This window comes from Rattus norvegicus, chromosome 7 (assembly GCF_021556685.1).
Source record: "Rattus norvegicus strain SHRSP/BbbUtx chromosome 7, alternate assembly SHRSP_T2T, whole genome shotgun sequence".
NCBI lineage: Eukaryota > Metazoa > Chordata > Mammalia > Rodentia > Muridae > Rattus > Rattus norvegicus.
In genome coordinates, this window is record NC_141540.1 from 105,470,955 (window position 1) to 105,485,159 (window position 14,205).

At 40.4% G+C, this 14,205-nt stretch overlaps 1 protein-coding gene across 17 annotated transcripts in view; it reads right to left on the reverse strand.

Moving 5' to 3' along the window:
• Positions 1–14,205, reverse strand: part of Asap1 (ArfGAP with SH3 domain, ankyrin repeat and PH domain 1) — a 299,561-nt gene that overhangs the window by 113,403 nt on the left and 171,953 nt on the right. For all 17 annotated transcript variants that reach the window (XR_015624060.1, XR_015624059.1, XR_015624061.1 and 14 more), the window contains 1 exon segment: positions 13,043–13,115. Coding sequence is in view for 14 of the 17 variants with exons in the window: in XM_087557335.1 (XP_087413461.1) it covers positions 13,043–13,115 (73 nt within the window). In the remaining 3 variants the exon portion in view is untranslated.

The window sequence follows — 14,205 nt, forward strand, 5'->3', positions numbered from 1 at the left end:
AGACGGGTCTGCCAACCCAACCTTTGGCAACTGGTATTTATCAAGCACTGAGTATGTAGTGGGCTCCATCACAGTAATACCCTAAGACCCGTACAACAGTCCTCCAAGGCACTATTTTTTTATATTCTTATTTATATGCACATGTATGTGTCTGCTCATCTGTGTGTATATCATGTGTGCAGTGACCACAGAGACCAGAACCAGGTGTGGGATTCCCTGGAACTGGAGCTATCAGGTGTGAACTGCCTAATGTGGGGCCTGGGAAACAACCTCAGGCCTCTGCAGAAGCAGCAGGTGCTCTAAACTTCTGAGCCAGGCTCTCCAGACATTGTTCCATAGGTAAATGAAGGTAAGAGATGAAGCCAGGATTGGAGAATAGCTAGATTTGATTTCAAACACATCCCTGTCTGCTGACCCAACAGTTAAGACCGTCAGACATGCCGGACATTGTACACCTACCCAGAATCCACCACATAAAAAGCTTAGGTTAAGCACCAGGCACATCAACAATGCAATAGTTACAGTTAGTTGGAATTAAGGTTTCAGATGAGTCAATGTGCGAGTGCTATACTAAGCTTCTTTTACATCAAATCATCCAGTGTCCACAATTATGGACTATTGTTATATCCTCATTTTAAACACGTGAAAGGGTTGGGAGAGGCTAAGCAGCTTTCCTAAGGTCATACAGCTAATAAGAAGGCTGGCAGGACTGAGGCCTGGTCCTGCTCTCAACCACTTGTTGTCCCAGCTGAACTCTACTGCATCTAAGGATTTCTAATTTGAGCCAGATGCCAAGTAAAGGAAGGTCCTGGAAATTAAGTATCATCGTTCCAGTCTTCACTGCCTGGTTCTGGTCAGACAACTAGACTCTAAGTACCTCAATTCCCTCATGTATAAAGGAAGTCTAGTAAGACTCACCTGGCAACTCACTGCTAAGTTGTCATAATGAATGGGAGAGATTCTTTAGAAGAGCAAAAAAGCCACAAAACAAAACAAAACAAAACAAAACAAAACAAAACAAAACATCAGGCTTCTTTCTGTTTACTGAGTATAAGGGCCTCAAGGGACATCACCAGAAGCACAACCACTAATGTGACCGAAGCACTTCTTGGTAGAAAAGCACATAGAACATAGACAGAGTCCCTACTCTGGTCCTCACTGGCCATGTGACTTTAGAAAAATAACTTAAGTTTTCAGGGTGTCCAGTTCACATGTGAAATAGTATGTCTATACAATATATTTCTAAAAGTTTTACATTTATGCCAATAATTCTGAGACTGAGTTGAAATGCCACTATTAATGGGTATCAGATCAGTATACATATGTATACTTTGTAGAACCGTGGTATATGTAAGATAGCAATCAAGTACCACTGTCTAGTTGGCATGGTCACTGTAGGGAATTAAGGAGGAATGGCTGTACCTGGCACCTCCAGCATCCGGCTTATGAAGTGTTTAAGTACTATTACTCATTCCAAAGTGAGCTTCACCTTCATGTCTCCCATGTCTTCTTTCTTGGAGAATCTGGCCTTCCTTCGGGGTCTTAATTTTCTTCTGTGCAGAGAGTCTAGAGCAGTGCTTCTCAACTTGTGGGTTGTGACCCCACAGGGCTCACATATCACGCATAGTGTATATCTGATACTAATATTACAATTTGTAACAGTCACAAAATTACTGTTATGAATAACTTTGTGGCTGGGGGTCACCACCTCCTGAAGAACTGTATTAAAGTACAGCAGCACTGTTGAGAAACAATGGAATAAAGTAACATGTTTATCATCTTGTGAGCCACAGATTAGGTACTGCAGGAAACCCTGGTTATATGCATGCCTATATGGAACCTACGGTCGACCCAAATGTCTCTCCCCTGAAGCCACCACAGTTCCAGGCCTTGGTCTTCCTCATTTAAAGTCAATGTAAGGCCACCTTTCACTTACTCTTCATGGCTTTACTGTATTTGTGACTTATCCAGTGCCCAGTGCTCACTCTGGCGACAGTGAGTGCTCAAAAAGGCTACTGTGTGTACTGAACAAGTAATGTTCCTTCTCTCAGAAAAGGCTCACTGGTCAGTGCCAGGCACAGTAGCTGGAGTCCCAAGGCTACATAAGCTGCACTTTGGAGCTTCATTGCAGTGTTGGAACCCAGGAAAAGGACCTGTATACAACTTATACCATGACTGTACCATTATAACCTTAACTGCTTGCTTTTAAAAGGTTTTAATTCACATGCAACTCTAGAGATACAAAGATAGGAACTGTAACTTCCTATTTCTTTCTGTGTCAACACATACAAAAATACGGGCACTTTCCTTTTATTCATCTCACTTTTTAAAAAGCCCAATAAGGAATTGTGCATGAGACACCATGGTTTCCTCTTTTCCTACTGAATACAGACCAAGAGATTGAACGTAAGCACATCTTAATAATTATGTTAACTATGGCTGTTTCACAATGAGCTGGGAGCTAGTTACATAACAATTCCTCTAGCAAGAATCTTCTAAGTTGTTTGCAGCTTTCCCCAGCAAAACCAACACTTCAATAACAACTTCCAAACACAAGCTTATCCAGGCTGCTGCTCTGTCTCTGGAAAGATGCACATAAACACAGGCTTGCAGGGGTGTGGGCATATGTAAACTCCAGTACTGCCATGTTTCCTTGGAGAGAGGCTGACTGCAGCAACCACATCTCCAACAGCAATGCCCATATATCAGCGACCTTTCTCTCAAAAGACATTAGCACCTAGAAGCACTGTCCTTAGTTATTACCTCACAGGCATGAAAACTAGAACCTCAGAGAGCCTGTTTTCTGAATTTAATGTCTGTTAATAGTTCTTCCTCTCTTTCATCTACCTACCCTAGTTCTCTCCAGTCTGCAAGAAGACTGCCTTCTGCAGGGGTGGGAATGAGGCTAATGTTTGTAATATGTGTTGCTAATTGTGATGTAGAACTTCAGGTTTTCATTCATAATTCCTCCTTGATATAGACCATAAATCTAGAAGGTCTTGTGTCTGACACAGGTGTAGAAATTCAGTTTCCTCATTTTGTTGTCAGAGTTGGCCATAAAGGAACAGTCAGACCTACCCAGACAAGAGGAGGGGTCCTGCTCATAGCCTGGAGGGAAACAGTAAGAAGCCAGAAGACTTGCAGAGCTAAGGAATGCTGGTCCCTCCCTTAGTTTATTAGCAGTAGGCTACACCCTTGAGGGCAAGATTGTCTGGGCTTCAGTCACATGCCACCAAAGACAGGGTTTGGAGGTCTTTCAGCTAGCTTAACACCAGCAGATTCCTGGAGGATGAAGAACTGGAGGGAGTAGGAAGGTCACATCCCGTTTTCTGTAGTCACCACCACCACATCTCCATCTGGAGGCTTTGTAACGTGGTTTACAAGACACGGGTCACGTTGGAGTTTTGGAAGCTAAGCAAACTAATAATGCCCAAGGAAAGTGCTGTGGGAATCGCAATTCACAGGCCATGGGAACTGCCTGCAGCTTCTGGGATCAGTCAAAACTCCGAGGCAGTCCTGGGAACGAAGCCCTGGTGTGGGAGTGTCCAGGGATGAGTCAGATAGGAGGGATATACCCTGAAGTATCTTGTATTGCAGGACCTGTGTTGTATGTAAGTATGTAAGAGGAGGATCTCAGTTTGATCTTCTCTTATATGGCAAACAAACAGCGTTTTCTCAGTCTTTATTTTGTTCACAGTATGCTTTGCTGTATAGAAAAATTTAAATTCTATCTAGTTAAAGATATCAATTGAAATCCAAAATATGACTGGCTTCTACCATCTGTTATTAACCCTTCTACTCTTTTATATTTAAAGACAAAACAAAACAACAACGCTGAAGGGCTAGAAAGATGACTTGGAGAGCATGTTCCTGGCTTTCATTCCTAGCACCTATATTAGGTGACTCTACCTGAGGGGTAACCCAATGCCTCTGACATCCACAGACACCCTCACAAAGACACATATGTACATATAATGTTTTAGATGATAAAAAATTAAAAAATTAAAGCCATTAATCCAAAGTCATATAACTGTTTATAAAGCAAAAGATACATCTGAAGTATTTATTCATTTTTAGACTGGAGGACTCAACTTGGGGCCTGGCATACTGTAAGCAACCAACAAGCTAAATTCCCAGCTCTCATGCTTTAAAACATGCTTAAACATCCCAATAATTTAATTTACTGTCTTTTTGATAATAACTCTGCAAAAAATTTATTTGTATAGCATGAGGAATAGTAGTCACCTATATGAAAATACACTATTTAAAAGGGTTTATACAAGTCACCCATTTGGGATCTGATTACCAAGACACACAAGGGAAACTTGGAGGATTCGTGAGATGGTAACTAAGCAAACATTTGATGATGAGTAGCTGTCTAATAACCAGGCACGGACTACGAACATTCAAGGCAGACAGTAACAACACATTATACAGGCATATAAAGTACATAGGGTGAAGAAGCCTGTATTTGGCTTAATGGTCAGTATCACAGTCACTGTTTATTGCTGTGGAAAGATAGCATGGTCATAGCAATTCTTATAAAGAAAAGCATTAACTGGGGTTTGTTTACAGTCTCAGAGGATTATGTCATCACTGTGGTGGGAAGCATGGTGGTGTACAAGAGGACATGGTACTGGGAAAGTAGCTTAGAGTACCAGCTCCAGATCCTCAGGCAGCAGCAAGAGTGATGCTGAGCCCAGCTTGGGCTATGAAAGCCTCAAAACCCACTGATAACCCCCACTGCCATGGCGACACACTTCCTCCAACAAGGTCCTAAACCTTTTAATTTTTTCACACCCTAGTGACCAAACATTCAAATATATGAGCCTATGGGGGACGTTCTTAGCCAAAGCACCCCAGGCCGGGATCCATATCACCTGTCTCTAGGGCTTTGGACTCTATGGAATGTACAGAGCTAGATGGACAGTGCTAAAGCACTACCATCTACTCATTTCTATCATCATACTGGAGCACAGGTCCTTTTTGTCACACCAAACCAAAAAACTAGAATGACCTTATCCTGGACCTTGAAAAGGCTTTATTGGAACTTCACTGTGGGCATGTTATTAATAAGAGTTAGTTATTCTCTTCCCTGGACACAGTGTTAACTAATTGGGATGTGATCGTTACTTAATAAGGAGAAAGTCAGCTTGCTTCCTTGAGCCTCAGTTTCTGCATCTGTATCCAAAGAATCATGCATAGGTCAGATTAAGGCAAAGGCAAAGTGCTAAAGGAGAAGTGTTAATGTGTGTGTCTGCGCACACATGACTTAAGGTTACCATTGCTGTGGTAAAACACCATGACCAAGACTTGGAAAGGAAAAGGCACACACACACACACACACTCACATACGTCCACACATTTTAAGAATGCCTTCTTCCGTGCTATTTGTGGTGATTCATTCCTTTAATATTTCTAGGCCATTTAAAAAATTTCCTTGTTATAGTTCCCACAAATTCCCAAGAGTCTGCCACAGCCCATGCTGTGAGATTTAGGAGTATGAATATTCCTGAATTCTACAGTCGTTTCAAATCCATCATTCAGCAGTGTCCAAGAGTGACTGGTATTCAGCAGTTAAGTACTCCGGCCTCACCCACAGGGCTTCATCTCTGAGACCTCCTACCTGACAGAAGAAATACACGCTCTGGTTTGCTTATGGCTCTCTAGGTAATGACAATGCTTTGAGATCAGGTCCCTAGTAAGGGGACAACTGCTTCTGCTCCTACCTCAGCCTCTATAGCATGCCTAGTCAAAGGAGGCAAGACTTCTTTTTTAATCAACATGTGTTAAAAATTGTGCCTGCTACATTTTGCTATTAATCTACTAACTTTTATTAAAAACTCACTTCAGGATATAAAGGTAAATTAGGCTATTATGTTTTTGATCTTATGCACACTTCTTAATTATCCTACACTTTAGCTTCTTAATTTATAGATTATGTACAAAAGACTTAAAGGCGAACCGGATCTTACTGCTTTTTTTGTCCTGATAAACGGGATGCTGTAAGACAGGGCTTTCAGGCTTTCCCACTCACAATGGACTCCTTTTGATCTGATACATTTTTACATGACTCTGGGAATACAGGTATACAGTACAGGTATACAGGACAAAAGTTTACTAATGACAAATCCCAAAAAATTACCTAAAGTAACTATTTGGCCTATATATAATTTTATAATTACAACATTTATACAATAGTAGCTGTATGTACCTTGTAATTTTACAGAAAAAATGAAATCGTGATTACCTATTTGATACTGAAGGACAGAGCACAGACAACACTTTTCAGAGCTCATCAATAATTTCATTTTTATTGGTCAATGATGAGTTTTGCTTCATATAAATATAGATGCAAAATGGCAGAAGTATATTTACAGTCATATCAGAAATTGTTAGAAATTCTGTCCTAATTTCTTTCAAGCAAAGATTTAATTAAGCAATTTTTTAATGAAACTCATGTCAGCAATTCAAATAGCAATTTATAAAATCAAACATTCTAACTGTACAATCCAAAGATACACTGATTTGACATTTTCCTGTTGAGCAATGATGGTAGGAAAATATTCAGAGTCTTTGCTTTTTATAACTAAAGCATTAGGTTTTTATAAGAGCAGAAAACATATATTGAATATAAGAGCAACGAAACATATAGTGGTCTTCAAGATGAGCTGGAGCATTTCAGGTCGTATTTGGTGGCACTGCACGACATGACAGAAGTGTCCACACAAAAGTGCCCATCTGTGTGCCTACAACTTGGGCTACAGTGAAGTGCAATGCAAAACATGAGTACAGACAGGAACACCTGGGACCCCTCACATGCTGCATTCTGAATTCAATTTTGGTTGCTGTGCATTAAAGAATATTCTATCATTGTCAATTTTTCCACAATCCCAACATGGGGTGTCTCAACCCAGTTTAGGAAAATATGGAGAGGCAGAACCAGACTCGAGCACATACTCTCCAGATGTGATGCACTGCAGACTATTTTTGAACACACACCCTGTCAGTTAGGCATGTGAGAGCATGCACTTGTAGTGCTGCTCCCTTACTTAATAACATGTGATGCTTTACCCGTTCAAAATCTCTGAAAGAGATAAGATTCCAGCGAGTCCCAGGGAGAACACCACATGGAGAAGTGAAGCCCAAACCAGACAGTGCTGCCCTGGGTCTGTGCTATCCTTAGAACAACTTTACAGGAAAATTGAATCACTGCCACAGATAAAATCATTCAAAAGTGTGGTCACAGAGCAGCTTGGCATGAGAGGTCAGATACAGAAAGACCAAGAATATTAACTGTATTTTTCCAGGAGGATCTGTTCAAGGCTTCAAAAGGTTGTCCTTAAAGATACACAGGGTCTGGAGAGACGGCTCAGAAGAGAACAGGCTGCTCTTCCAGAGGACCCAGGTTCAATTCCCAGCACCCACACAGAAGCTCACAACCCCCTGTACCTCTCTGGCTCTAGAGAATCTTCCTGTTCTAGCATTCTCTGGTATCCAGTAAGCACGGAGCACACACACATTCTTCCAAACAAAATAATGCATGTAACATAACAATAAATACAGTTATTATCTATACATGTAAAAAAATCAAACATATTAAATTTCCTCAACATAGAACTGATTTTGTAGTCATGTGACTTTTCCTTTTCAACCATACTATTAAAATTTTAATTTATTTTATCTATTTATGCCTGATAAAAAGATCATAATTAAAATTAGCATTATATGATGTTTAGCCAAACACTGGAATTAACTGCCAACTCTATTTAAAACCTACTTTATGCTACCTCTGAACATTTGAACAAAGTGTCTAGAAAAGCAGCTGAAATAAAGTTGCTTGCTTTCTAGCCACTGACAAATTTAATATTTTACCTTTAAACTCTTGGATGAATTTGTGAGATCTATAAATATTTCTTAAATAATCTAGCAAAATGAAAATTTAGAGACTACTAGGTGCTGATTTTGTCTAAACAGCACTACATTTCCATCCTAAAATTATTCATCAGCAATTCTAATGGAAAGGAAACAGGAGGGAAAGAAAACAAGACAGCAACAAGTGTTTTCTCTGCTGCGGTGAAAAGGTGGAGCCAGTTTCCACCAGCCTCGCTTTGCTTCTGAAGGAAGACTTCCTTGCTCACCCTGGTCATCACACTACAGACTACCTTTTCTACTAAAATGAAGGGATTTAGAAAGAGTCGCATTTTACAGACTAACAGCATTACATATTTCTAGGGGGTGCCATATGTTGTCAGCAAGTTAACATTTATTCCAAAAATATATATTGGCAAACATTTCTAAGAAAATCACCATACAATAATAAATAATAAAACACATTTCAGTGGTGTATAGAGATATGTCTCAGTCAGTAAGGAACCTATCATGCCTGAAGCCATAGGTTAGACCTCCAGGCAGGTGCAGTGCTATGTCCAGTCCCAGTGCTTGGGAAGTGGAAGCAGGAGGATCAGAAGTTGAAGGTCATCCTACACACCTAACAACATAACTGCACAGGGAGTTTGAGATTATCCTGGGATGCATAAGACCCTACCTCAAGAAAATAAAGAAAAGTAAGATGAACCTTTCAGTCTGAGATCTAATAATATAAAGATCCTGGGTCTTTACTCCAAGAGAAAAGGATAAACAAGTACATTAAGGCCACAACAGAGCCTGTCAAGAACAGATTCCTGTTCCTGCACAGCTTGTAGAATAATCCATCTGTTCAGTCTACCTACTGATCGAGTCTTCCACGTTATGAAAACACAGTATGTATCACTGAGCTCCCCTTTCTGAGGTCGCAGCTGAATTATAGCATTCATGCATGTGCATGGCCACAGGGGCAGCAAGGCTACCAGCACTAAGCCGGTCAGCTGGGATGGCAGGGCGAGCAGATGGGTTTGCCTATGTGGCTGTCAGCTTATGCTTCTGATGGGAGGTCTCTCTCCATCACGATAGGTGAGTGGGTACCTACCTTCTCCAAATGTGGTTACAAAGGCAGTACTGGGTCCCAGCAGCCCGTGAGGAGACCCAAGCAATCTGAATTTATCTCTACACTTCTAACCACAAGTACAATTTTTATGTGATCCCCATCACAGAACCACAAAAAAAGACCAGAACAGGGCAGGTTAAAGCTAGCGCTCTGATGAACTAGCCTTTGAAATCACAGAGCGTTATGTCAGCACTGATTCAAAAGTGAAGAGTTTCTAAGTCTGGGTCACACTCAAGATGGGTGAATTATGCTTGATCTTTGTGAAAAAAATCAAAGAATTGTAACAGACTTTAAATCCTTTCCAGTGCTTAGGAAAGGGTCAGCTATTTTAAACAAATTACCAAGAGTAAAGGGGGTGAGGGAGACAGGAGCTGCATGGACTAAATGACAGTACGTCTCACAGACTAATAAATTAAGACATTAAAAACACAGAAGGAACAGGAAAATGGCTAGGATTGCTTTCTCTTGGTCTAAGACATTCACAGGTTTTGAGTTTTGCTTGTATTTCTACATGCCCTAATATGCATCAGAGATATGAGAGAGAAATCCCCAAAGTGATTTCCAAAGTAAAGGTCTTCCATGAAGATAATGATTTTCAAAAAGTAATTTTTATTATTCTACACTGTTCAGTAATCAGTACTGACAGCTTATGTGTAAAAAAAAAGAACCCATTTTATAAACATGATCCTTCGTAATCGTTGAGTAATTTTCAATCATTTTAGGAAAGTGAGTAGCTGGTAATCTCCAATCAGAAATACAAAACTGTTTCTTAAATCTGTGAGCATCATTGAATGAGATTTCTGTTGCTTAAGCGCTGTAAAACAATAATGAAAATACATAGGGAAGATCACCAGTGATCAGACTTTTGTGGCTTCTCAGGATGAGGCCGAAAGCATTGGGACTGACCCCAGTTTGGACTGCTTTTTGAATGTATCATGGAAAGATATAAACCACCACTGTTTTCCTCACTTAACTGAATTTCTAAAAGAATAAACGTTGCCTCTAAAGGATTAGTGCTGCCCAAATACCCTGACAAAAAGCTTGCTGTATTATCTTGGCTTGTGGTTACAAAGGCAGTACTGGGTCCCAGTAGCCCGTGAGGAGACCCAAGCAATCTGAGTTTATCTCTACACTTCTAACCACAAGTACCATTTTCATGTGATCCCCATCACAGAACCACAAAGTCAACCCACAGGTTGCACTGCCCATAGTTTAGTGATTCCCTCCCTAATATTCATGATAAACGAGTATTCACAGCTACTTTCAGGCAGCTTTCCAATGAAGAACCTGTCCAGCCAACATACGACGAGCAATTTTTATGTACTTCTCAAGCCCTGTCACACAGCAGGAGAAGGCGATGAACACTGTGTGTGCAGTGAGCAAGGCTGGGGCCACAGGCCCTCACCTTCCTCCTAAGTATGGTACTCTGGGTAGGTTGTCTGGCTCTCTAAGCTCCATAACATGTTGGCACTTACTTCACAGGCTTGTTTGGCTTAGTCTAGAGTATAGCATGAATGCATAATGGCCAATGCTATGTCTCTGAGAAGTCGTCCCTTAACAATCTGTCATACTACCTCAGATCCCCAGAATCTCCTTCTGGAGTCAAATATTGTCTTTGAACTTAACAAGTGTGGCAAAGCTACATTATTCGTCTTTTTGAAAACTGTGTATAGTGTATTCAGTAGCGTCTAACTATATACGTGCTGTTCTTCATTTAGGAATCCCATTCACTTTATGTTTTTCCAAATCCCAATAAGGTTCCTGAGCGTCATCTTATACATCTTGTGTATTTTATTGTCACCTACAGCCTGAAATCTAAGGTAGCATTTGAGGCATCATAGTAAGCTTAACCACATAAACACCACCCAGGGAAAAACAAAACAAAACAGAATCAGTTCCTCAAAGCCTGCGGCTTTGCCGGTTACTCTCAAAAAGCTACTCCCTACAAAACTCCAGGCGTTTACCAGGATGAAGTCAGAGACAGAAGGTTGTAAATTAGGTTTCTCATTATGTGAAAACTTAAACCAACATACGGTCACTCCAGACTGAGAAGACTGTGACTGCTCATCTGAGATGTTACGTCTGCAGTCAACGAAAGCCCACACCTGTGAGGATTTCGTGACTGGGTCGTGTGAGGTGAGAAGACCCACCTAAGTCTGGTCACACCGGCTGGTGCCAGCCCATATAAAAGAAAGCGGAAGTGGGAGCTTCTGCTTTCTGCCTGGTTGCCCTCGATTTCCATGGAAAGCTTCATCTGCCCTATTACTGAGGCGTCCTTCACAGGTACTGGAACCTACTTCTGTATTCAAATACAGCAGAGACATTCAGCCTCATGGCCTAAATACCTACAGGATTCTTGGCATTTCCATCAAGAGACAACTACTGTTGAGTTGAATTTACTAAATTTCCACAACAGAATACAGAAACTAGGTACACAAAGTTCCCTCAACAACTCTTTAATAGCACCACAAACTGTAAGCCACTCTAATAAATCTCTATTAATATAAATATGTTTATATTAAATATAAATGTTTTCACTCATTTTATCAGTTTTGTTGATTTTAAAAAACTGACTTATAGGGGAGGGGCTAGGGGGATGTTGGCCCGGAAACTGGGAAAGGGAATAACAATCGAAATGTAAATAAGAAATACCCAAGTTAATAAAGATGAAAAAATAAAACCACTATAATTATATTTACTTGTATCAGATAAAAAAAACTGACTTATAAACTTATAAACTTATAAACTTGTGTTATTTAAATATTGTGTCATTTTCTTGAAATATAGAGAAATGAGGTAGTGGTATAAAACATGATGATAATGTTGTACAATGTTCTAAGGTGTGGGGAGGAGGCTGTCAAGAGCAAGTTTTCCCTCAGACTAGTGATTTTAGCTCTGAGGGTGTGTGAGGAAGGCAGTTCTGGGGTCAGGTTTTGCCTTGCTCACACTTCTTTCAGCTCTATAGCTGTATAATAATAATAACATTAAGAAGAACACTGAGTTTACTGAACTCCGACGATATAATACAGAAATGAGGTCCAAGTCTTTAATAGTACCATCCCATGTATAGAAAGCAGGATGCAGTTCAAGGTGGTTTTGTTCACTGTTCAGCTTCAAAGAACGTACTCTTTCCTTCGTAGTCAGCCATCTTCCCCTTCCAGGCTTTCTGTGCATTAGAGACACTGATGCATCAGTGAAGTGACTGTCTGCAAGTGAGTTGTGGCTGCAAAATGGTATCAAGGTGACTCAGAGACCTTGAAACATTTGTCCCAACCCTTTCCTGGGGAGCTAGAACCTACTAATTCTTGTAAGTGCCCACTAATTTAATTAATTTGGATTAATCACATAATTAAAATTCTAAAATATTAATATATAAATAATATTCAGGTATATAAACATAAAATATATAAATAATATGATATCATAATTAATAATTAATTATTAAGGGGCTGGGCATTTAGCTCAGTGGTAGAGCGCTTACCTAGGAAGCGCAAGGCCCTGGGTTCGGTCCCCAGCTCCGAAAAAAAAGAACCAAAAAAAAATAATTAATTATTATATAACAAATATTGTTAGAGAGTTACAGAAAGTCTCTGGATCAATGTTAAAACATTAAATTTAGTTAACTAAGTTCTTTGGCATCATTAAAAAACCACAGCGGGCATTCAGTGAAGGTAGACATTTCCCCCCTCACTCGCCTGCAGGGTACATTGCCAGCACTGGTTTTCAGTGTGTACAGGCGCACTCAAGAAGGAAGAGACTCCTGCGTGTTACTGGATCACAGGCTGACAAAGCACACAAAGAGACTGTAAGTACCTCCTGACAACCATCGGCCACCATTCTACTGAGTTCTTAAAAGATATTAACACTGACTTATACTACAGAAACAATGACAGGCTTTGGCTGAGAGAAGAGACAGAAGGGAGAAAAGGAGAGAGGCTCTATTCTTTGGCCTCCTTCCCTTTTTCATCTGTAAAGATCTTTTGTGAATATTCTACAGTGTGACAGACAACTCGGAACATTATTAATGCGTTATGGGAGCACTTGGTAAGAACTTACCTTGACCAGAATTATATATTGCTTTCACAGATTTCTTCACTTTCTGGAGGGCTGTTCTATCTTGGTCTAGAGCCTAAAAGAGAAAGAGAGGAAAGGGGTGTTAAAAAACTTTGGTACATTAAAAAAAATGCACTCCCAGCTCCATGTCTTCTGGGGAGCCCCAGAGCGGCAGCACACTTAGAAACAGCCGGCCGGGCCTCGCTTTGCATACAAATGTAGGGTCATACGCAAGGCTCAGCGCTGTGTGAAATGGTCAGTCTGGTAGCCTGTCAGTAACCATGCAAAGAAATTGTATTGAACCTTAAGAACTGCTTCCTTCTCTCACACGTTCCTCACCTGTGAAGGGAGAAAAGGTAGGATGACACCATAAGCAGGGATCTACACTGATCCTAGCATCTGTTGTAAATACACCCAGAAAAAAAAAAATCTGGTGAAGTATAATAAGCAGGAATGATCTTTTCATAGTGCTTTTGAAGTTGATAATTTCTTTAATTAAAAAAATTCCCTGTTTATTAAAATCAAAGATGAAACTGATGATTAAGCTGAATCCACCCTGTCTTAGCCTCTCACGTGCTGGAGTAACAGGTATGTATGTACTACTACACCCAGCCACTGGCTCACGCTCAATAAGCAGAGAGCCAGGACCACTTGTCACTAACAGACGATAGCTTGAAAATCGCTATGCTCATAAGCGCTCTTCTGACCAGTGCCTCAGCCATTGCAAATGTCATGTGTGCTGTGCCAAAGAGGTCAGGGCATGTTTTCCCAGATGGTTTTAGGGTAGAGGTAAACCTTAAGTATTGGAGAGGTTTGAAAACAGAAGGAAGATAACCCACATTTAATAAATACTTAGTACAGAGTTCACATGAATTATCCCACATGATTCTCAGAAATAATTTGTAACATAAATACTACTATGTCTATTTTATAGGAAACAAGTTTAGAAAGGCCATCATGTCTGGGGTGACACAGCTGGAATGTGAACAAAGACTTGACAACAGAACCTTCCCTCCAACCCTGCCCAGTTCTAATCTGTAACAAGATGAAATGAAAAACTGCAAGTAATCACTGGGAGGGAGGGCAACCCACCATTTTCTAGAGAAGAAACCATTAGTACGGACTGTCAACATGATGGGATTTAGAATAATTAAGAGACAAACTGT